Source organism: Galeopterus variegatus, unplaced genomic scaffold (genome assembly GCF_000696425.1).
Source record: "Galeopterus variegatus unplaced genomic scaffold, G_variegatus-3.0.2 Scaffold3835, whole genome shotgun sequence".
In the NCBI taxonomy this organism is placed as follows: Eukaryota; Metazoa; Chordata; class Mammalia; order Dermoptera; family Cynocephalidae; genus Galeopterus; species Galeopterus variegatus.
Genome location: NW_007729946.1, coordinates 3,440 through 28,021, shown reverse-complemented (window position 1 = coordinate 28,021; position 24,582 = coordinate 3,440). Strand labels below are relative to the sequence as shown.

The following is a 24,582-nucleotide window of genomic DNA, read 5'->3' as shown; positions in this document are numbered from 1 at the left end:
AATCACTAAATAAGAGGAATCATTTTTATTATTAATAAGGAAGAAGGCAAGAATTGGTGGTGTGAAGTCTACCTGTATCTACATTTTCAATAGATTGATTTAATTACTTACCTACTGTTAAGAAAACCACCAAAGTCTGTAGCTCTAGTGGCTTTATTTCCTACTTTTTTTTTTCTTTCTTTATTTTGGCAAGAACCACCTTGGCTCTGAGAGGAACTAAGACATATCTAGCCTTTGGGAACGTCTGGTGAGGCCGCCTCCTGAGATAGAGCTGTGAGGCCCCACTGCTCAGGGACCTTCTAGAACTAGGAAGCAACGTGAGAGCTGCTTTTCAATCCTTTTAGGAAACACTTGGTACCAGAGTTAAATACCAAGAGCCCGCCCAGTGCTAATCTCTTTAGTTCCATGGATGTGTCCCACCTAAAGAGAAGGAAGCAGACACTACTTCAGTTCTTGATCTAATGTCAGCTGATTTACACATAAACAGGAAACACATTAATCAGGGATAATGAAATCAAACTCAAAGAAAAGAAAATTTCCTTTATAGTTCACAGCTCTCCAAAGCAATCTGAAAACGAGTTCCCCATAGGCTTCACCTCGCAGGCTGGTTCCTATGCCCTGGCTGCAACTGTGAAGACCTGGCTGACACTCTAGGGGCTCAAGGAAAGCTGGGGGCTCTTGACCCTGAGAAAGGACACATGGTCCTCGCCAACCAAAGACAGCCCTTACATGAGCTAACTCCATTAGCTCATGTTACTGATCTTGATAGATGCCTTAAACTCCAGGTTTAACACATACACACATGAATTTGTTAGGCCATCTGGTTTGGTCTGGTCTTCTAGGTTATGGCTGTCAACCAGGAACAGAAGGGTAAATAAACCACAAGATTAAATATCCCTACAAGTGAATCTTAGTCCTTTAATATTTTATTGTTTGCCGTTACATCTCTCAATTCTCACTTTCATGCTAGGGGAGTCAGGGTGACATGGTTACTGATCGTCTCTTCCTCCCAAAATCAAGAAATGAGAACTCAAAAGCAGATACCTTACAATCCTGGACTAGGAAAAAATTCCTGAGGGCTGAATTTTGTACCTGAAGGAAGAAAGAACACGAACCCAAAACAAACTGGAGTGCTCTTTGTGCCAGCAGACCCCAGGCACCTAGTTCAGTGCAGGGACACTGTGTTTGCAGTGTTTCTGTCAAAAGAAGTAGCTAAAAACTAGTGCTCAATCTTCTTATCATGATCATCACAGATTGGGAAGAAAACTTATGCAGCTCACATTTATTACACTGTTAAAATATATTCCATAAAATCTATTACACTGTTTAGAAAAAATTTATTTGAACATATGAAAGGAAAATTTAGAGACCCCCAATAAAACAGAGAAGCTCCTTTCTTAGGTGATGAGGAAATCCCGACAGGTTTCCCTGAGCAGTGCCGAGCGCTGTGCACAAGCCTACAGGCATGACGTTTCAGCCCTGAGCTCACGGAGCTGCAGAAAGAGCCTGTATGGATGGCAGGGACACATCACTTCACAAGGAAAGAGGCCAGACAGACAGACTTGCAAACGTGGCTCCTCATGTCAGCATTCCTCATGGCACAGGCTCAGAGTGTCTGAAGTGACACATAAGAGAACAAAGGCTCACAGAATTGGCGTATTTTAAAAACACCTGCAGCACTCTTTCTGCAGAGGGCTGTACGTTCTTCCTTTCATCCATCCAATCTGGATTTTTAAGAATATGACCAGACAGGAGGCACCTGGACTGTGACGACTCAGAACTTCTGCACTAAGACGGTTCTGCCGGCAAGGAGGGGCCACTGGCTGCCTCCCCAAGGTCCTCTTCTGTGGGGTCGGTCACCCCTTCCTCCAGAAGGCTTCCTCCAACCCAGGTGCAGAAGGCACACTGCCGCTTGGCGGCACTCAAGAGGCCAGCCTAGCGGATGGGCCTGAACGGGAACGTCATGCCTGAGATGAAGGTGTGCCCGGGGTGGGTGGGCAGGGCAGGGTGGGCAGCAGGATGGGCTGGCACAGCCCCGTAGCCCAGCGGGGGCGTGTGGATGTGAGGGTAGAACCCAGGGGGGAGTGCTGCATGTGGCGACTGCTGAACTGGGCCTGAGATCACCAGCTGGAGCAGGCTGCAAACACAAGGAAAAGGGTTAGGACCACCAATTCCAAGACAATATTCTACAACACACAAGAATCAGAGCTGGCTTTGTGCATCACCTGGGCCCACAGGGCAGAGAAAAGAGAGGCCTGGATTTGGTGGTGGCCTAACACAACTGGAGGCACAGACCAGGCAAGTTTCTGGACAGGTAAAAACCGAGCACAGGAGGGAGGGAGCAAGCTTGTGGCTGGGGAAGAGCAGAGGAGGTGACCTGGGGGTGGCAGGATTTAGACCAAGACCCAGGCAGAGCCAGAGGGGAAGGACCAGCAGTGAGAGAGACAGGACCCTGCAGGTGACAATGTGAGGAGAGAGGGGCCTGCACACCAGGCCTGTGGGCCACAGAGAGGTCCAGATGCAGCATGCAGCCCCCTCTGCCCTCAACAGCTGGGGCACAGGGCCCACCGCATATCGGCTTCTGTTTCAGTCTCTGCTGGCTTTCTGCTTGCAAGGGTTGTGACTGAGGCACTGCAGCAAACAGGACGGCAGGCCAGTTTTCCCAAACTCATTCTTAATGATCAAATCCTAACTGAATTCCAAGTAGGAACCCCACAAAAGCTGGCCTTGCAAATAACCCTGAAATAGAGTCTGATGTAGTGCCCCCCTCAAAGATGGCCTAGGCCCGGACCCCAGACCTTCCTGACCTTCAGGACCTACCCCCTTTTCTACCCCCACCTGCGAAGCTTCAGACCCTCCTGCTCACAGGCGCCCCCCCAACCCACCAGGCTCTGGGATCTGTGGGAACAACTGCACACCCTCACCATCCCGCCCAATTCCCTTCCAGCCATGACCGCCCCAGCCCCAGATGCCTGGACCTTCCCCTCTTCATGGCGCAGCATACCCACAGCCTCCACTTTCTGGCAATCCTCCTCCCCCTGTGCTCACCGGCCCATCCTTCCTGACCCCACTCTCCCCAGGGACAATCAGCGGAACCTCAAACCTATGCTCACCGCCTCCAGCTTTCCCCAGCCTCACCCCACCACGTCCTGCCGGCAATCCTCCTCCCCCTGTGCTCACCGGCCCATCCTTCCTGACCCCACTCTCCCCAGGGACAATCAGCAGAACCTCAAACCTATGCTCACCGCCTCCAGCTTTCCCCAGCCTCACCCCACCACGTCCTGCCATCAGCTTGAAGTGACCAAATCCCACACCCCTTCCTTTCCTCTGCCTTCTCCAGCCTCTTCTGCAGACAGACCGTCACAGACTGACCCTCACTCAACCCCAGCACACAGGCTGGTGCTCAGAGCCCACAGAGGGCCTCGAGTGGTAAATTAGGGCATGAAGATTGGTACATCTTAGTGGCCCAGTGCTCTTCATTTACATTATTACCTCTTATTAGCTCTGGGTAAGAAATTCAATAAAAAATAAACCCAAGGAGGGAGTACTATAGAGGCAAAATTTAGGTCATGTGATTGTTTGAATCTGCACACCCTGCCAGAGATAGGAATCAAGGTTTCCAGTGTAGGCGGGAAGACAACTAACACAAAAGAGACAGTGAGAAATCAAAGCAGCATTCCAAGCAACTATCCGTCCTCTCCTTCTCCTCACATCAGTGCCAGGCCTACCCCTGGGAGGATGGGGTTCCCCTGGATATGAATTAGGAAAGGCAGCCACTTTGATACTCTAGAAGTGTCACTGCAGGGGACTGCTATGAAGTTGCAGAGGGGATTCCAGTGCAGACCACTAGTTATCAGACTAAGATGACATAAGGATTTATACCCTATCATTATTTTAATGCCCCCTAAGCACTAAAACATTAATAAAACCTGTGGACAAAGAAGGGAACTATTACGAAGGGATTACTACAAAGGGAGGAAAGGTGCCAATTTATACTAACGATGTCCTCAGATGCTGGAGAATTTTCTTGGAACCCAGACCAAAAAAAGAAAAAGACTCATGTAGCTCCCAAGGGAAAGCAGCCCTCCAGACAGTGTGTCCATTCTGTTGATGTAACATCCCAAGCAGGACTACTCTGTCCCAGCAGGATCCACTCCACTGCACCATTTTCCTATTTACCCAGACACCTGATCCAAGCTGCTCTTCCCTGTAGAGCTGGCGGCAGAGTGTGGCTTGGCAAGAGTCCACCAACCACAGTGCAAGGACACTGTTCCTCTGCCTGCCATGAATCAGCATCCAGCCAATCCCTGACCTCAAATTATGTTTCTGTGTTAGCCTGCCAGTGCCTGCCCAAACTTGCTGGACCTGGCAGAGCCGGCAGGCCCGGCCCCGGTAGCTGTGAGCACCCAAGATGTGGCTGAGTGAGCTCGCTCCCCTCTGTCCACACTGCCTGCCAATACCAGCCCTGGAACCCCACGACTCCTTGTTAAGGACCAATGTGACTGTCTGAAGTAAGAACATGAATAATCCTACCAATTTAACTGAGTTGTTTCATTTCTACAAACCCTGCCCATGTGCCCAGGAGTTCTGCCTTCAACTATAAACAGTTCCTTGCACAGCAGTTGAAACTAGCAATTACCACTTTTAGTGGATACATAATGGTCTACCCTTCTGATATATCGCAACTAATTTACTAAGTATCCCTATGCTGCGGGATAGCTAGGTTGCTTTCAGCTTTTCGCTACTAACACTGTATTTGGATGAAACACTTTTTGTGCAAATGGCTTTTGGCTTCTTTTCTCAGGATAGGTTCACAGAAGAGAAAATTCCTAAGTTACTGAAAGAACGGTAACAGTGACAGCAGCTAACACTTATTGGATGCTTATTGTACACCAAGTACTGCTCTAAGTGCTTTCTGTGTTTTTACTCATTTAGTCCTCACTATGGCAGGGAGGGGGAGGACAGCAAGGGGGACATGAAGCAGGTTCTATGATTTTCTCGATTTTACAGATGAGAAACCTGAGGCAGCAGGAGGTAGAGGAACTTGCCCAGGTCATATATACAGGATGTAGCAAGGCCAGGATTCTTACCAGAATCGGTGTGGCCGCAGTTCCCGCTTTTCACCACTATGACTGCATTTATGGAGAGGTTCCCACGTAGCAGGGACCATGCTGAGAAATTTATAAACACATCTCATTTCATCCCTGTTCCCACACTATGAGGTAGGCAATAGTCTTGCCCCCCATTTTACAAGGTGGGGGGGGGGGACTGAGGCTCGGAGACATGTGAGGAGACTGCCCAAGCATCACAGCAAATCACAGACAGAGTTGCACTCAGAAACCAGGTCCAGGCCACCTGATGGCCGGGTGCTGCTGGTAAGCAACACACTGCACTGTAGGGCTGTGGCTCTGCAGTACTATCCAATGGGCTGTGCAATTCACATCACCGACAAAGTGCCAGTGCACCAGCCTCACCACTAAATATATGCATGCTAATTAAATGAGCATTAGATGATATTTGGAGTGTGCTCTTGTTTCTTTCCTTGACTCCCAGCAAGATGATCACTTTTTCTTATTTACTCTCACATGGGTTATGCTATCATATATCCATTCCCACTTATCCTTAAGAGGTTCCTTAGAGAGAGAAGCTCTTAGACCCTGCAGACCAATTCTCCCCAAGGAACCCAGCACAAACAAGTCTGCCCAGTGTTGCCGACCTGCCTCCCCACACCCTGCCCCAACAATGCCAGCCCACCTGGAAGCCTCGAGAGGGCACTTACTTATTATGGGGCAGCCTGGAGCACAAGGTTCTGAGGTCATCTGAAATTAGGAGATACAAGATTAAGGAACAGACTAGAAACAATGTGGTGAAATACTCACTGATGTTCTCTTCAAGGATGCTAGCAAGATAGCATTTGGGTCTTATACTACATTTTCCCAGCATCACATAGAAACTGGGTTCTCCTCTTCTTCAATTTTCGCTTTAACAAACTAAGCCCAAAACAGAAGAAGTCGCTTAGGAAAGAGGGCAGCCCTGTTGGCAGTCAGGTGGCTGGGAAAGAGCCCAAAGGCCAAGCTCTCATGGAACAATCAGGCACCCAAGGTGTTCCAAGAGCAGCGGTAAGGCCAGAAACTCATGGCCAGTGACCATACCTCGGGGCCACAGGCAACCCTGTGGCTTAGTCAACAGTTAAAGAGCAAACACAAGCATGTCATTAGCACCAGATCATTCTCCTGGGAGAGATCAAACGTTGAAATGCAGGAGAATTAGGGAACCATCAAAATGGAAATGTCGTAGGTCTTGACTTGGTATCAGTTACATGAATGTATACAAGGGGTCTTCAGAAAGTTCATGGAAGGATTCATATTATCTTTTAATTAATTTTTTCCACAAACTTTTTGAAGTGCCCTCATATATTTGTCCAAATGCATCAATTAAACATTACATTTAACCTGTGCATTTTATTGTATGTAAATTATGTCTCAATAAAAAAAGGACTGCAGAAAAAGAAAAAAGATTCAAAAGGAAAAATTATCCATGCTCACAAAGAGTCCCCAGTCCTGGGCAAAAAAGAGCCAGACAACATCACGTCTGCAGCATGTTAGGACTCTGACAGGGGTGACGTGGGACAGTGGGGTGAGAGGCCACTAGCGGGTGAGAGGCCACTACCGGAGCTGTTCTGTGAGCAACATCACGTCTGCAGCATGTTAGGACTCTGACAGGGGTGATGTGGGACAGTGGGGTGAGAGGCCACTAGCGGGTGAGAGGCCACTACCGGAGCTGTTCTGTGACTTCTACCCTCCTCTCTGATCACTAGGAGGAAAGGAAGTCCTAAAAGAAGCAAAAACAATGTCTGTCTTGGAGCTCCTATTTTGTTTCTGCCAGGGTAGTGGTGTCCCTACTTCCAGGAGGCCTGGGCCAGCAATCACCTACCTCTTGTGCACAGCAGGGCTCCCGAGGCCATGGCCACCTGCAAAGCCTGTGCCAGCCGGTCCAGCGAGAGCTCGATCTCTTGGGAAGCGTTCAGAGGGTTCAGTTCATCTGCCAACCGGTTGATCTCCTCTACCAGCGGGACCATGTGGTCAAACAGGATCAGCCCCAGGCGCCCATAAAGATTCTTCTCAGTTAAGTGCAACTGGAGCGTCATGAGAACCTGAAGGACACTGAGGTGGAGTTTTGAGTACAAGAGGTGGGAGTCTCTGTCCATCACCTCACCCGAGTCCTGTGCAACCTTGTTGTTGATGTGGCCATTGGATAAAGAGGGTTTCTTTTTCCTTTTATAAGCCAGAGGGGCCTTCACGCACCAGCGGATCAATCCAATGAGCGGGGTGAGCTCTAAAAATCCTATTGGTAGATTGGCTGCAATCGGAGTATTTAAAAAAGTGATGAGAATCAATCTTGGGTCCTCAAAAATCCAGTTGACAATCATTTCAAGCAAGTCCAAAGGTGGAATGAGATCATCTGAAAACGAAGACCATTAAGTCAGAAGTGTTCTCGGCCTCCAGGACAGGAATAGGAAGCAGAAAGCTGGAAGACAGACCCCCAGGTTCACAGCACTCACCGCCTGACACTGAAATCACTACCTCCTCGCTTGTGTTTTCTCTCTCATTCCCTAGAACATCCACTCCCTGAAAGCTGGGATGCCTGTTTTAGTCAATGTTACATCCCCAGTACCCAGGATCACTTGGCCAAGGCAGAGACTCAAGAAGGACTTGTTAAATCAACAGCTCCCTAGAACTCCATTATGCTTGGAAGAAATTTCCTTCTGTGTCAATTAAAATAAAATTCACTTTTTTGTGTGCAAAACTACCACCACACTTCACCCCTTCCCTTGTGAGTAAGTTTCCTCCTTGTATTCGGTGTCTCCTGCATGGTACAGTGAAAGCTATGGTGACCTTCAGGGTCCTGTCAGTCATCTGTCAGCTGCCAAGGGCCATCCCAGCCCCAAAGCTGGAACCTTCATTTAAGCAAGAGCCTGACCTCCTGTGATCCAAGACTTGGCACACTCTACAGCCTAGACTGAGAACAAGAACAAATGCTGACACTTTTCTGGGCTTATTCTGTGCTAACATTCGTCTTAGTCCTTTATATAGATTAGCTCATTTAATCCTCCAACAACCCCATCTTTTATTCCCATACAAAGGAAGAGGAAACTGAGGCACAGTGATGTTAAATAATTTCCCCAAGACTCAACAAAACTATGTGGTGGCCCAGATCTGACCTCAGCTGTTGCCTGGCTTTTAGCCGTTAGGCTACACAGCCCATCCTGCAAACAGCATGCAATGCCCTTAGGATGCCTGGCTGTGTTCACAGGAGTAAATCCCCAGCCTCCTCTCTCTGGAGCTGTGCACCCCATAGCTTATGGGATAGCTAAGAATGACAGAGCCCCATCTAGGCTGCTGAGGTGATTCAAAGCCAAGCACAAAAAAGGAGAGTGTGGGAGGAGCAAGATACATGTTGATAAAAGGTTTCCAACTGCTCTTTCTCTGGAGACTGGTCTTTTCTCCTGAGATTATTCCTACTGATTGCTTTAATATTAACCACCCATCATCCCACCCCTTCAGCTGTGAACTGATGTCAACAGTAGGTTGTAGTTGTCGTCTACAATTCTTACTTGGCAATCCCATGTCTGGTGCCTTGACTCCCCCAAGATGTTTCTGTCTGGGAAACGCCAGGCTCACATCCACTCCTCTGGTGTGCCCTCCCTTCCTCCCCCCATCTCAGCTGAGCCATCTCCAATAGCTTGAAGGCAGTGTGTGCAGGTGTACACACGTGCCCTGGGCATACACATAAGTGTGTGTACTTTGTGAGTGAATCCTCAATCTCTACAACCTTCCTACTTAGAGAACCAAGCTCTCGGCACCATTTAGAAAAGAGGAAGTTCTGTATGGTTAGGCAAGCTTCTTCCTTTTTGTAGTTCTGACTCCCCAAGAATGTTCTCCTGTTACCATAACCACCCAAGAGCAGCAGCAATCACCATTCTTATGGTAGCCTCCAGGCCACCACTGTGTGCTCAGTGGCTTGAGAAATCACCAGCATATCAGACTGATACACTGGCTTAAGCGAAAAATACCATGACTTAGATCCACTCTAGCAAGTCAGTGGTATTTCCTGAATATCACTTTCTATTCCATGTGCTAACTCATCCATTGCCAACTACAAGGCCAATTTCTGTCCTTATTGGCCCGGAATAAATGACTTGAAGGCAACTATGATGCTGAAAACTGGGTTTAATTAAATCTTTCCTATTGGAAAACAAAAGCCCTGACTACTGTTCCCAGCTCTTAGGAAGTCTTTGCAGGAGAGTGCCAGGGAAATTCCACTCTAACAGCATGGCCCGCTCTACAGGACCTGTGTCCCATTCCAGTGGCTAAGTGCCATGTGAGAGAGAACAGGAAATCAGCACATAAAGATGGTACATACTTGCATGCTTATGCTATCTCCACACAGACTTTCTCAAAAGGGTTAAAAAGTCCAACAGCAAAAAAAAAATGTTAAAATAAAAGGAAGCTCAAATATAACGAGGGGGCTGATGGAAGACCAATAATGGACCGCACGAAAATGGAAGATATCATTGAAGGCTCTCAAACTGCTGGCTTAGCTATCGGACTGAGGGATAAGAAAGAGACTACTTGCCCTCTGAGCAGCAAGAGCCAAGGACAGAAAAGGAAGAACCTGAAACACAAGCAGAAGAAAGAGCTCTGAGCCTGGCTCTGCACAGAAAGCCACTTGCCAGGGCCCATAACTTCCCACATGGAAATCAAGGCCCACAGTCCTGCCTGGGAGCCACACAGGGCTATAGGCATCACACAAGGACACAGACATGGAAGGACTCTGTGTACTAGAAAGCCATGCTTTCAATCCCTGTTCCTTGGAACCCACCCCCAGAGAAAGAAAGTGGGCAGCAAAGCCCAGTGAGTGGGAGTCCGAGTCCCCTGCCCCAATTCCACCACAGCTGGTCAGCTTCTAATGTTTTTTGTTTTTTGTGTTTTTTCATTGGGAGGGATCTGCTGCTGGACAAGGATAAGGGACCTGTGCTTCTCCAAGCCAAAGCCAAAGCCAAATGCTATCTCATTGTGGTTCCGAGGACCTCTACTGGCATCCTGCTGAGAAAGCCTCAAAAATGTCACTAACAGTAGAACCAACATGCATGTCTCCTAGTGCAAAGCACTGAGGATACACTGTCACCTAGTAATATTGTAGCCAGAAAGTTTAACTCAAATCTTTTCGTAAGGAAACAATCAGACAAATCCAAATTAAGGGACATTCTACAAAACAGGCCTGAGCGCTTCAAAAATGTCAATGTTATTAAAGATTTTTTTTTAAATGCTGGGGAGCTGGTCTAGACTTAGAAAGACCAAAGAGGGCCGGCCCGTGTCTCACTCGGGAGTGTGTTGTGCTGATAATACCAAGGCCACGGGTTCAGATTCCTATATAGGGATGGCCGGTTCGCTCACTTGGGAGAGTGTGGTGCTGACAACACCAAGTCAAGGGTTAAGATCCCCTTACTGGTCATCTTAAATAAATAATAAATAAAATAAAAATAAAAAGACCAAAGAGACATGACGACTATATATAATATATGATCTCTGACTGGACCCTGAATTCTCCTGATCCCTCAAAGTAAAAAAAAAAAAGGCAATAAAAGACATGATTGAGACAATCAGAAAATCTGAATAGAAGTTATATATTAGATAACAGTATTCCGTAGATATTAAATTTCTTAGGTGTGATAACAGCATCATGCTTATGCAAGAGAATGTTGTTCTTAGGAGATATATGCTTAAGTATTTGGCACATGATATCAACAAATTCTCAATAGTTCAGGGAAAAAAAGTGTGTGTGTGTGTGTGTGTGTGTGTGTGAAGAGAAACAGAATTCATGACAAAATGTGAATAATGATTGAATCTAGGTGACAAGTATATGAATTGTGTGTGTGTGTGTGTGGAGAAACAGAATTCATGACAAAATGTGAATAATGATTGAATCTAGGTGACAAGTATATGAATATTTGTTTCACTATTCTTATAACTTTTCTGAAGTTTTGAATTTTTTCAAAATAAAAAGTAGGGGATAAAAAAGCAAATTATGCGTCTAGAGAGAAAGCCACGTCTCATCAGACGTCAGATCCTATCTGGCTTTCGGTGCTGTCTGCCGCTTCAACCACTCAGACTGAGTGAGACAACTGGATATCACTAAGGAAAGCTCCCTCTTAGCAAACTGCACAGTGCAGGTGGCCCACACATTTAGCTTTGGGCCCAAAATAAAAACATACATTTCAGAGAAAAAAGTCCAAAGCAGTCAATGAACATTTCACCTGGGTATTCAGTGGCAAATAAAACTAGCAATCAGTTGAATCTCCTTTAACAGCAACAACCTGTTTAAAGTTTACCTGATGACAGGTCATAGAGCGCAGTGACGGAAGTTATGAACTGGCAGCAGAATCGAGGGCTGGCGTTGAATATCTGCTTCAGCGTCTGAACGGATCCGGGCACCAGACAGCAGTAGTCATCCACGAGGGCCCTGGCCAACTTCACACAGTAGACCACAGGCGTCCGCTGCAGAGAAGCCACAGTCACATCACTGCTACGTACATACGGCAAAGACCGCCAGAACTGGCAATACCACTTCCAAGAGGGGAAAAACATGTTAACAGCTTAATTTGAAGCAGGAGTCAGCAACTAAAGCCCACAGGCGAAATCCGTCCCACCACCCCTTTTTGTAAATAAAGTTTCATCAAGACACAGCTGTGTTCAGTTGTTTGCCTACTGTCTAACACTGCTCTCCCATGACAAGGCCAGAGCTGAGTAAGTGTGACAGAGACTGTGTGACCTGCAACATCTAAAATATTTACTATTTTGCCCTTTACGGGAAACGTCTGCCAATCCTTGCTTTAAAGTTTGCTTGGGAAAGATCATTTCTGACTTCAGGTGATGAAATGACAACTTCTGTAACCCTACAGGATTCCAGGTGAGACTCTGCAGGTAAAAATTAACAGTTGTTACCACTCTGAAGAGATTTAGGAGAATTTGTGAACTATCACATGATTAAAATGTTTGTTTAGAGCAGTACTTTCTAAATTTCCCTTACAGTCCTATTCTCCTCAGCAGGTTTCTATAATACTTTTGAACCTACATCACCATCCTCCCCTGCCTTTTTCCTTCCAACTTATATGTCAATTTGTAGCTCTGGCCACGTTCAGCAGCTCAGGATGCTATATAGTTCCAGGGTGCCAACTTGGCCAGCAGGAGAAACTACAGGAGAAACAAGAACGAGAGAGTAAGGCCAGATTGTTTATTCAGACTGTAATTTGCCCCCACAACACCAAACCAGCCATTAAGAACATCAATTTCTCTACTTTTACACAGGAGAAAGCTGCAGTTCCTCACTCCAGCGTGCCAAACCCTGATCCAAACCACTAAGACCTTTTTCTGTTGTTCACATCTGCTTTCATTTTGCCAAAATGCCAGCACAACAGCACCACAAGATAAATTCTTTTTTTTTTTTTTTTTTTGTCTTTTTTTGTCTTTTTTCCGTGTCCGGCAACGGATCGCAACCCTCAGTGTTGCCCCCGTACCAGACCGGGGACCGGCAACGGGATTGCAAACCTCGGCCTGCATAGTAATTACTCTACAAAAATTTTAATCATTAATGTTATAATAATTAGAAGCCTCAGAAAACTGAGGTTTAGGGCCGAGCCCGTGGCACACTCGGGAGAGTGCGGCGCTGGGAGATCAGTCCCGCCGCGGGTTCGGATCCTATATAGGGATGACCGGTGCACTCACTGGCTGAGCCCACTGCAGCCAGTCTCAAAAAAGGACAAAAAATTTAAAAAATAAATAAAATAAAAAAATAAAAAGATGACCAGTAAGCGGATCTTAACCCTTGACTTGGTGTTGTCAGCACCACGCTCTCCCAAGTGAGCCACGGACAGGCCCTATATAGGGATCTGAACCCATGGCCTTGGTGTTATCAGCAACACACTCTCCCAAGTGAGCCACAGGCTGGCCCTATATAGGGATCTGAACCCGTGGCCTTGGTGTTATCAGCAACACACTCTCCCAAGTGAGCCACAGGCTGGCCCTATATAGGGATCTGAACCCGTGGCCTTGGTGTTATCAGCAACACACTCTCCCAAGTGAGCCACAGGCTGGCCCTATATAGGGATCTGAACCCGTGGCCTTGGTGTTATCAGCAACACACTCTCCCAAGTGAGCCACAGGCTGGCCCTATATAGGGATCTGAACCCGTGGCCTTGGTGTTATCAGCAACACACTCTCCCAAGTGAGCCACAGGCTGGCCCTATATAGGGATCTGAACCCGTGGCCTTGGTGTTATCAGCAACACACTCTCCCAAGTGAGCCACAGGCTGGCCCTATATAGGGATCTGAACCCGTGGCCTTGGTGTTATCAGCACCACACTCTCCCAAGTGAGCCATGGGCCGGCCCTAAATTAGAAGATGTTAAACTTGGTTTCACTAGGCTGTCAAGAGATAAAGGTAATTCTGAGATTAAATATAAGGCACATGATCAATTTAGATGCCCCAGAAATTGGATTAGTGAAAATTTAGGTACAGATTCCACTGAGATTTACCTGTGTTCTACAAATAATGTTTTAAATCTTTTTTGGGGGGCAGCTAACCAGTGTGGGGATCCAAACCCTTTGACCTTGGTTTTATCAGCACCATGCACTAACCAAGTGAGCTAACCAGCCAGCCCTACAAATAATATATTATTGCTAGTCAAATTTTAAGGTTAAGTAAGATTACAAGAAAAACATTTAATTAAATTGGAAAAAAATTTTCCAGTACTTGAGAATGAGGCAGGTTTATGAAACTAAATGCAGTTAATTCTGCTAGCTTGGCTAACAATCAGATGATTCAAAATTTTTGACTAATAATTGTTCTAAATGGATTATCAACTTTTCAAAGACTCTGAGTAGCAAAAAAGCAAAACAAAATGAATCTTCCAAAATACCATCTAATTAAACCTATTGTAAATATACATTTTATATAACATGTAATATTTAAAAACAGTCGAGAAGGCTCTTATATCTATATCCATTAGAAAAGCCACCAATTTTGTGATGTCACACTGTTCTACTGTAAAACAACTCACATGCTTACTCACCTAACTTGTCAGTAACAACTTCCTAATGACAAGTAAACATTGTCACGATTTGATATATAATAATCCTTTTTAAAAAAATCTTATCTTTGAGACTACATGCATACTTTTTCAAAATACTACCTTATCATTCTCACCTAAGAAAAAGATTTTTCAGTTGTTCTGAAGATTGGACCTTTTCTTTTTTCCTTCATAAAAAAAAAAAAAAAATCATTTACCATTACAAACTACTATGTTCTCAAGAGTGGTTACTTTCTCTATATAAAAATGGGACTATGGTGCAGCTATCAGTACACAAGGCAGTAATGATCAAGGAAGTAACATAAGAGGAAAAGACCTCGAGAAAACCAATTAAATGAAAATTACTAGGGCCGGCCGGTGGCGCACTGGAGAGTGCGCCGCTTGGGAGCGCGGTGGCGCTCCCGCCGAGGGTTCGGATCCCATGTGGAGACCGGTTCCCGCTCACTGGCTGAGCGCGGTGCGGGCGCAACCCCGAGGGTTGCGATCCCGTTGCCGGACCCCGGTACGGGCGCGACACCGAGGGTTGCGATCCCGTTACCCGTCAGTAAAAAAAGACAAAAAAAAGGAAAAAAAAAAAATAAATAAATATAAAAAAGGGGCCGGCCCGTGGCTCACTCGGGTGAGTGTGGTTCTGATAACGCCAAGGCCACGGGTTCGGATCCCATATAGGGATGGCCAGTCAGCTCACTGGGTGGGCGTGGTGCTGAGAACACCAAGTCAAGGGTTAAGATCCCCTTACTGGTCATTTTTAGAAAAAAAAAAAAAAAAGAAAGAAAATTACTGACAGTAAACTCTTCACTCTCAGAAGGAAGGCTATTTCTAGAGCAGTACTACCTGAAGCCAGGAGGCTGCACACTCCAGTACTGGGATTCGACACACAGCCACGGCCATAGAGACCAGTTTTCCCAACAAGCTCATCCGGCTGTCATCGGTTTTGTTTCCTTGGGGACTGAAAAGGGATGAGAAAATAATCTGTCGGACAGAGTCCTTCGTTTGCTCCTGGAAATAATTGCACATGATTTCAAGAAGTTGAAGCTCCTGAAGTGAATTCAGTCTCTGCAAAACAAATCCAGGAGAAGCTATAAGAAATTTGGCTTTAACATGCTAATTAATTCACACAGTAAGAAAACAGGAAATATATTATTTCCTTGAGAGTACTTTTCACCCTTCTGAAGCCCAGGTCCCAAGAAGTAGAACTTTGCTGTTAATCTCAGAAAAAGATTACATATGAGTATACCATACATCATCGTGGAGGACTCAATATGACCCACAACGGTCTCGATAACAGGCTAACAAGCCTTTAGTGAGTGGGCAGTCCCCAAAGTCTCTTGCTCTAACACCAGCGATACACGGCTGTCACACGCCCAGCAAAACAGGCACGCAGCTAAGCAACGCCGCGCGACTGCAGAGAAGTGGGTCTGGGGACTGCTGCAAGAGCAAAGCCGGGATGAGAACGGAGCCCCTGAACGAACGGCGTTTGAGGTTAGGGAAACACTTGTCATCGAGGGGGCCTATCGGGGACCCGTCGGGGCGGTCACCCGGTCCGCTGGCCCCGGCCGCCCCGCCGCACCTTGGGCTGCGCGCCGCGCTCCTTGGGCACCTGGAACATGAACTCCTCCAGCAGCTCCACGGGGCCCTTGTCCACGATGGGCAGCGGCGCGCTCTGCAGCTGGCTGCTGAAATAGATGTCCAGGTGGTACAGCACCTCCTTGGCGGCGCTCAGCGCGTCGCGGCGCAGCAGCGAGTGGCGGATGTCGCTCATGGTGCGGCCGCCGCGGCCCCAGAGCGTCCTACTTCCGCCCGGGAGCCGGGGACGCGCCGCCGCCTGCGGAGACAAAGAGGCGCGACCGCGCCTCCGCCCCGACCCGTAATAACTTCGTATAGCATACATTATACGAAGTTATACGACATGCCGGAGGTACGCCCCGCCCCGCCCCCTGGCCACAAGACCAGGAGCCGCCGCCAAGTCCAGCTTGCCACATACCCCAGTGAATGCCCACTCGAGGCTTTCCGAGGCTCCCTGGCTAGTTTTGCGCGGCGTTCAAAGCCTCCACCATTTGATTTCACCGTGCTTTGCCACCAGCGAGGATGGGAGGGTGGGGGTTGGGGTGCCTAGCCTTGGCTTGGATTCCCTCGAGGTCCCCACAATCCATCTTTTTTTTTTTAAAGATGACCGGTAAGGGGACCTTAACCTTTGACTTGGTGTTGTCAGCACTACGCTCACCCAGTGAGCTAACCGGCCATCCCTATATGGGATCCGAACCCATGGCCTTGGTGTTATCAGCACCGCACTCTACCGAGTGAGCCACGGGCTGGCCCCCACAGTCCATCTTAAAGATTACATCTGTTCTGCACACAGGGGCTACTGTGACAGATGATGCCCGGTAAGGACCGCCCTACTCCCTACTTCCTATTCCCAGGGTCCCTATTCCCCAATAATCTCCAATAGCCTGGCTTCCCTGCATGCTGGATCCTTGGCCTCACCTGGGAGGGCCATGGGACTCTTAGGTAGCCCACAAGATCCAACCCACCTCCGTCCTGCTTCTAAAAATCCTCAGCACGTTATATGAAACTCTTCTGGTGGTCAGCAGTCATCTCTAGGCATTGAATTAGCTGTTTCGTTTTGGAATTTTTAAACAGGGCAGAAAAGACTTGAATATGGCCAAAAGAGGCCGTGGAGGGCAGGCAGGCCACAGGTACAGGAATGTGCCTCGTATAAAGCCCATGCTGGCTCAAAGGCAGGCCTGGGTGAGGATGTTGTGGTGGTTAAGGAGATGAAAATCCCCTGGGAGAGAGGGGATAGAGAATAGGGAAGGGCAATAAAGAAGGCGCATCCAGGCACAGCTCCGAGACGTTGAGTCACTGAGACCCTGTCCTGCACATTAGGAGACAGTCGTAAAGCCCTTCCTGTCCAAGAGCCCAGAGTCTAGAGCGAGAGACCAAGGTCTCTGTGTTACATGGAACCTCTGAGAAGTCATTCTGGATCCCCTTGACACTAGGACTTCAGAGGTGCTCGGTTCCAACAGAGGATAAGCAAGGGGGCAATCTACCACAGCACCTGGCGAAGATGAGGCACTCAGTAAACACTAGTTGTCCCTTCCCTTCCTTACCCACTGAAAGTCGACTTATAAACACACAGCAGAAATCAAAAAACAACACTGAGAACATAAGTATCCATGTGTATAAATAAATGTATACTATATTTAAAAGACAGTAACACTTTTCATTCTTATTTCTTTTTTTTCTCATAATGTGGATTGGCAGGTAGAAATATCTCTCGAAGGTTGCTCCAAAGCCCATGGGAGTGAATGTTCTGGTAGACTTGGGGCTCCGCTGATGGGGGCTGGGCCACAAGGGGCCAACGCTGGCACCAGGCCCAGTCACCTCTGTACCATTCATTAGTAGTCTGGTTGGTGGCAGCCAGGTACAGAACAAAGCACAGGTAGCCCCCCAGGAGGAAGCTCAGGATCATGACAAACCCCAGCAGGAAGACAATCCTTGGGAAGGTCAGGAACAGGTACTGGAGGCAAAGAAGCAACAGCATATTAGGCAGTTGGACTGTGACATTTCTAAGGGTCAGCACCCACCAGCCCTGGTCCTGCCCACAGATACAAAACAGCTGCCTCCTCAGCTCACCTTCCTGTGCTCAAATCTGACCCACTGAACATAAATCAGAACCATAAACAGCACTGATAAATAGTCCAGGAATAATCCTAGTATGTACAAGATTCTACTATGGGTTAAATGAAGTGTTCACATTGAGGGAAAAGGGAAAGGTTACTCAGGAAATGGTGCTATGCCAGTTAGCTATTTATAACATAAATAAACCGAAACCTAGTTCGCACATCAAAATAAAATCTAGTTGGACAAAAGAGAGCAATGTCTCTTAAAACAATACAACTACAAAAATTCATGTACAAGGACATTCATTGATTTTAATAGCCTGTCTTCCTGAAAGAAACAAGTTAAATGTCCATCCATGAGGAAGAGTAAAATAAACCCTTGGATAGTCACGCTATGGAATAATAGGAGCCATTAAAATGAGGTCAATTTCTATGGACTGATATTGAAAAAACCGTGATACATTGCCCAATGAGAAAGGCAAGATGCAAGGATCACAATGTGATCTTATTTGTGTAAAAACAAAACAAAACAAATTCTGTGATGGTGTATGGCCAAATGAATAAACATAGGAAAAAAGCCTGGAAATACACACACCAGCTACAAAAGTGGTTGCCTCTGGGAAGTGGAGCAGGGGTGGGGAGGAGATAATTCTCACTTTTCATTTTAAACACTACTTCTGGACTGCTTGAATTTTTATGTTATTTTTGTAACTAAGAAAATGAAGAATTTAGGCTGGCCGGTTAGCTTGGATGGTTAGAGCACAGTGTTGTAACATCAAGGTCAAGGGTGTTCACAAAGAATCTCACAAAGAAGCTATACAAATGACTGACAAACAAGGAAAGTAATCAAAACTAATCCAAGAAATATAATTTTTTAAAAAGGTACACCATATTTTCCTATCAAACTAGAAAACCCTTCCCACACCCAGGCAGCGGCAGTGCCTGCTCCGATGCAGTGAAATTAACACTTATACTCTGCTCTAAGAATAAGCTTTAGAAAAGCAATTTGACTATATATTAATATCAACAGTATTATAATGTTGATAATCTTTGATCCAGTATTTGTATTTTTTGGAATCTCTCCTAACGAAATAGTCCTAGATACAAAAACAAAACCATAGATTACCCACTGCAAAGGGGAAAATGAGCTTTACCAATGGAGAGAGCACTGGTGGTCACCACCTTAACCAATAATGGATCAAACCTGGAGTTACTGATACTATGTTCCACCTCATGGGATGCAATATGAAATACACATTGTTCCATAAGCAATATTTTTGCCAAAAATATTTAACCCAAATCTAACTAAGCCTCTAAAACTAACTTCCAGCTTACACTAATATAAGGAAATAGAAAAAAGTTAGATGGCACAACTAGGAAACAGAGAAATCTAGACCATAGGGCATTCTAAAAGACAACTAGACTACAAAAAAAAAAATCATGAAAAAAAGGTAGGGGCACTGTTTTAGACTTACAAGAGACTAAAAAGAAATAACACTCAAGTGCAAGGCATAACTATAAAGTGGATTCTGTTTCAGGAAGGTAAAAGATTTATAAGAGATATATTCAGAACAAAACTTGAATATGGACTAGATAAAATATAGACCTATTATTACTTTTCTTATGTGGGATAACAGAATTGTAGTTATACAATATGTAGACATACTTAAAAGATGCATGCAAGCTCAGTGAAGTGACGATATCTCCAACTTATTTCTAACAATACAGAAAAAAATATATCACATATACAGAAAGAAAACAGATTAAAATGTTAAATTTTTAAAACTAGGTGGACGGTTTATGGGTAGTCACTTCTGTTATTTTAACTCTTCTGGGTCTGGAAATTTTCATAACTGGATAAAATTTAAGAATAAAAACCACTCAAGGTTAGAACAACAATGAGGTATCATTACGTACCTATCAAAATGGCTAGAGTGAAAAACAGTGATAACATTAAATGCCAGCAGGGATGCTGGTGGGAATATAAAATAATACAACTGCTCTGTCCTTCAAAGGATGAATGGTTGAACAAACTGATACATGCATCCCATGGAATACACAGTAATAAAAAGGAATGAGCTACTGATACATGCAACAATGTGGATGGCTATCAAGGGAGTTATGCTGAGTGAAAAAAGCCAACCTCAAAAGGATGCATACTTTATGACTCTTATTTATGAAACAACTGTGAAATAACGTAATTATAGAAATAGAGAATGGATTGGTGGTGGCCAGGTGTTAGGGATGCAGGGGAGATGGGTGTGGCCATAAAGGGGTAACGCGAAGGAGTCTTGTGTAAAATTGAGCATCTTGATTGTAGTAGTGGTTATACAAGGCTACACACACAAGTCTGCACAGAGCTACACACACGCGCGCACACACACACACACACACACATACAACTAGTGAATCAGCTCTGTGGATTGTGCCCATGTCACTTTTTTGATTTTTAGCATTGTACTTGGTTGTATAAAATAGTGGCATAGGAGGAGAGGGTTAGGAGTGCATGGGATGTCCTGTGTATTTCTTTGTAACCTCCCATAAATCAATAAACTATAATTATTTTAAAATAATAGTTTTAAAAAAGATACTGGCTTTAAGACTAAGTGGTTCTGGGCCGGCCCGGTGGCGCACTGCTACAGTGCGCCACTTGGGAGCGCGGTGGCGCTCCCGCCGAGGGTTCGGATCCCACATACAGACCGGTTCCCGCTCACTGGCTGAGCGAGGTGCGGGTGCAACACTGAGGGTTGCGATCCCGTTGCCGGTTCCGGTCCGGTACAGGCGCGACACTGAGGGTTGGGATCCATTGCCGGACACAAAAAAAGACAAAAAAAAAAAAAAAAAGACTAAGTGGTTCTGGGCCGGCCCGGGGGCGCACTGCTACAGTGCGCCACTTGGGAGCGCGGTGGCGCTCCCGCCGAGGGTTCGGATCCCACATACAGACCGGTTCCCGCTCACTGGCTGAGCGAGGTGCGGGTGCAACACTGAGGGTTGCGATCCCGTTGCCGGTTCCGGTCCGGTACAGGCGCGACACTGAGGGTTGGGATCCATTGCCGGACACAAAAAAAGACAAAAAAAAAAAAAAAAAAAAAAAAAAAAGACTAAGTGGTTCTGTGTGTTTTATCATGTTAAGAAAATATCCTTCAATATCCTTCAGTTCCTATTTTTGAGTGTTTTTTTAATCATGAACAAGTGTTGAATTTTGTGAAAGGCTTTTCAGCATCTAAACAAATAACCAGGTCATTGCTCCTTATATTTAATATGTGGTGGATAATATTAATCAATTTCCTTATATTGAACCAATCTTGCATTTCTGGAATATGTCCCACTTGTGCATGACATATTATTTTCTTTGAAACAAAAGAAATAAAAAACATTCAAGGAGAATTAAGCAGTTAACCCCAAAAAATGACTACTCATATGCTATTTCCCATAAATGAAGTAGAAGTTGTTTAGTGATCAAATGAGTTGTTTGTTTGTTTGTTTTTTCCCTCCCTCCCCTCCCAAATCAGTTTTTTAAAAGATTGTCTTCAACCCCTACATTATGATAAATTACTTTTGACAAGGTGTCATAACAAGTCAATGGGAAAGAAGTCTTTTCAAGAAATGGTATTGGGACAACTAGATATCCACATATTAAAGAATAAAGATGTAAATCTACCTTACACCAAATATAAAAACTAACTCAAAATATATCAAAGACCTAAATGTAAGAGCTAAAATTATAAGACTCTTAGAAGAAAACATAGGTATAAATCTTTATGACTTTGGATTAGGCAATGGTTTCTTAAATATGACACCAAAGCACAAGCAACAAAAGGAAAAACAGATAAACTGAACTTCATCAAAATTAAAAACTCTTCTGTTTCAAAGAAAACTATCAAAAACATAAAAAGACAAATCCACAGAATGGGAGAAATATATCTAATGAGGCTCTAGTGTCCAGAATAGATAAAGAATTCTTACAACTCAACAATAAAGGACACGTAACGCAATTTAAGTGGGCAAAGGTTTTGAATAGACATTTCTCCAAAGAGGATATACAAATTGCCAATAAGTACATGAAAAGACACACAACATCATTAATCATTAAGGAAATACAAATCAAACCGCAAGGAGATACCACCTCATACCCACGAGGAAGGCTATAATCAAAAGACAGGTAATAAAAAGTGTTGGCAAGGATGTGGAGAAACTGGAAACCCAATACATTGCTGGTGGGAAAGTAAAATGGTACACTTTGAAAAACAGCCTGGCAGTTCCTCAAATGATTACAGAGTTACCATAAGACCCAGTAATTCCACTCCTAGGTACATTTTGAAGAGAAATGAAAACAGATGTCCACACAAAAACTTGTAAGTGAATGTTCACAGCAGCATTATTAAAAAATAACCAAAAAGTGGAAACACCCAAATGTCCATCAACTGATGAATAAATAAAATGTGGTATATCCCTACAATGAAATATTATTCAGCCATAAGAAAGAATGAAGTGCAGATTCATGCTCCAACATGGACGAACCTTGAAAAGGCCACATACTGTATGATTTCATTTACATGAAATGTCCAGAAAAGGCAAATCCATAAAGACAGAAAATAGATTAGTGGTTGCCAGGGTCTGTGGGAGGAAGAAAAGGGGAGTGTTTCTTTTTGGGGTGATGAAATGTTCTGAAAATTAGATAGTGGTGATGGTTGCATAACTCTGTGAATACACTGAAACCACTGAACCGTACACTTTAATAGGGTGAATATTATGGCATGTGCATTTTATATCAATTTTTTAAAAAAGGAATAGTTTCATGTTTTTACTGGGAAAACAAACATTCTTTCTCCAATTCTGAAACCTGAAGTCAGAAACCTACAGCCCACAGCATAATTACCTGAATAAGAAAGACTGTGTCCATAACCTGGAAGTGTCCGAGATCATCAATGTAAGTCTCCTGGTACAGCTCCGACACCACCACCAAGTGGACCAGAAACGCAGTGCTCACAATGGCCATGGAGGCAGCCGAGGCCGTCAACGTCAAGAGGTAGATGAGGAAGTACCTGGTGTTCCAGGCCCCAATGCAGTTGTTTACCCAAACACAGTGATGGTCAAAACGATGCACACACCAGTTACACACACCTAAACAGAAACAAGGGAGCTATGCACTGGGTTGGTCCGTGATGAGACAATGACATTGCGCACACTTATGGAGATTTTTACAAACTGACCACTGGCAGTATGAGTAGAGAGAAATGGCAGCTGTCATCTCCAAGCTTTTAGAACTGCAGTGTCCAATACAGTAGCCATGTGGCTATTGAGCACTTGAAATATGGCTACAAGAAAAATCTGAAAGAATACTTTGTCAGTATTGACAAATTTAGTTTTTTCAATTTATACAATATTCCTTCGAATTCAATGTGAATAATACTGAGGTGATATGAGTTAGTGAATTTACCTAATTTGGACATACTTAGTCTTAAAACTGATGTTTTTGCTTTAAAGTCAAGTCAATTCTCCTCATGAAGATGAACATTATTTCAATGTAGATGTGGACAGTAAAAGAAAATGATATTTTGGTATTCAGTTCAGTTACTGGAAAACTTTTAAGAATGTCTGGATATAGCTTGGGTATGTGAGTCTACTCTTCCAACTGTAAATTTTATGAACTCTAAATATTGATCAAGTATTTCCAATGAAAGTTTAGTGTCCGAATTGAGATGTGTTATAAATGAAGCAGACACACCAGATTTCAAAGACTTAATATGAAAAAGAGAATATAAACTATCTCATAAATAATTTTGTACATGTTAAAATGATATTTTAGGTATGTTGGGTTAAATAAAATATATGATTAAAATTAATTGTCTCTTACTGCTTTTGTAGTGTGGCCACTATAAAATTTAAAATTACATATGTGGCTCACATTATATTTTTGGTAGGCACCACTAGTCTAGAATCTTGGGCGCTCCCCAGAAGACTAGGTTTCCCACTAAAATCTGCAAACACAACATCCCACAGAAACATCTCTTGGGCAGCATGCCCTGCCACATGTCAAGGAAGGGCTGTTATGCCCAGGGCTGAGAGTCATCCACTATACAAGAACACAAGACTATACCCTCGGTCATCTGAAAGAAACCATTATCTGGCCTCTACCAGTAGTGGCCACCTCACATCTGGGGATCAGATGGCTCTGCTTTTAGATTCATGAAACATTCCCTTACAGACAAAGCCCATGTGTGCATTGTGGAGTGTACAGCTAGAACCAGGAGAGCCCACTTACTACAGTGCTTGGATCGAGCTGGTTTTCTTAAATCACAAGAAGAGCACCTCACGTTCTTTGGAAACATCACTTCATCATATTCATAAACTTGAAGAAAAAATAATTCATTTGCTTTTGTTATGATGCCTGAAAAAAGTAAGAACAAATGTCAGTTTCAAGCAATATGGTCGACTAGATGTTCACAAAACCTGTCCCAACACAACTAAAACTACTATATTTAATATTTTAGGTAATTCATTTTTTATAACTGCTTTATTGACATATAATTCACAAACCCAATTCTCCCATTTAAATTGTACAACTTAGGGCCGGCCCTGTGGTGCACTCGGGAGAGTGCGGCGCTTGGGCGCGCAGCCGCGCTCCCACCACGGGTTCAGATCCTATATAGGGATGGCCGGTGCGCTCACTGGCTGAGTGCGGTGCGGGCGACACCAAGCCAAGGGTTGCAATCCCCTTACCGGTCACAAAACAGGACAAATAAATAAATAAATAAATAAATAAATAAATTGTACAACTTAATGGTTTTTAATATATTCGCAGTTATGC

The 24,582-nt window shown here is 44.7% G+C and overlaps 2 protein-coding genes across 2 annotated transcripts; both read right to left on the bottom strand.

Annotated features, from left to right (window-relative positions):
- Nucleotides 1-898: 898 nt before the first annotated feature.
- LOC103601694 (chromosome unknown open reading frame, human C7orf26) lies at nucleotides 899-15,914 on the bottom strand. Its single transcript, XM_008586114.1, has 6 exons — nucleotides 15,719-15,914; nucleotides 14,983-15,204; nucleotides 11,393-11,558; nucleotides 6,934-7,461; nucleotides 5,780-5,819; nucleotides 899-2,137 (listed from the first exon to the last, which is right to left on the bottom strand). Exons 1-6 carry the CDS (start codon nucleotides 15,908-15,910, stop codon nucleotides 1,936-1,938), a joined length of 1,350 nt encoding a protein of 449 aa, XP_008584336.1. The 5' UTR covers nucleotides 15,911-15,914; the 3' UTR covers nucleotides 899-1,935.
- A 1,413-nt stretch (nucleotides 15,915-17,327) lies between these two features.
- On the bottom strand, nucleotides 17,328-24,162 carry LOC103601696 (probable palmitoyltransferase ZDHHC4; the record flags this gene model as incomplete). Its single annotated transcript, XM_008586122.1, has 3 exons — nucleotides 17,328-17,668; nucleotides 22,651-22,895; nucleotides 24,037-24,162. Coding segments are annotated over 3 exons (662 nt in total), but the record flags the coding sequence as incomplete, so codon positions are not given.
- Nucleotides 24,163-24,582: the final 420 nt, after the last annotated feature.

Coding starts and splice junctions, on each gene's coding strand:
- LOC103601694 (XM_008586114.1), bottom strand. CDS start 15,910: ATGAGCGACATCCGCCACTCGCTGCTGCGCCGCGACGCGCTGAGCGCC. Junction 15,205..15,718: donor AGCGCGGCGCGCAGCCCAAG/GTGCGGCGGGGC, acceptor TTTGTTTTGCAG/AGACTGAATTCACTTCAGGA. Junction 2,138..5,779: donor TCCAGGCTGCCCCATAATAA/GTAAGTGCCCTC, acceptor TTGTGTTTGCAG/CCTGCTCCAGCTGGTGATCT.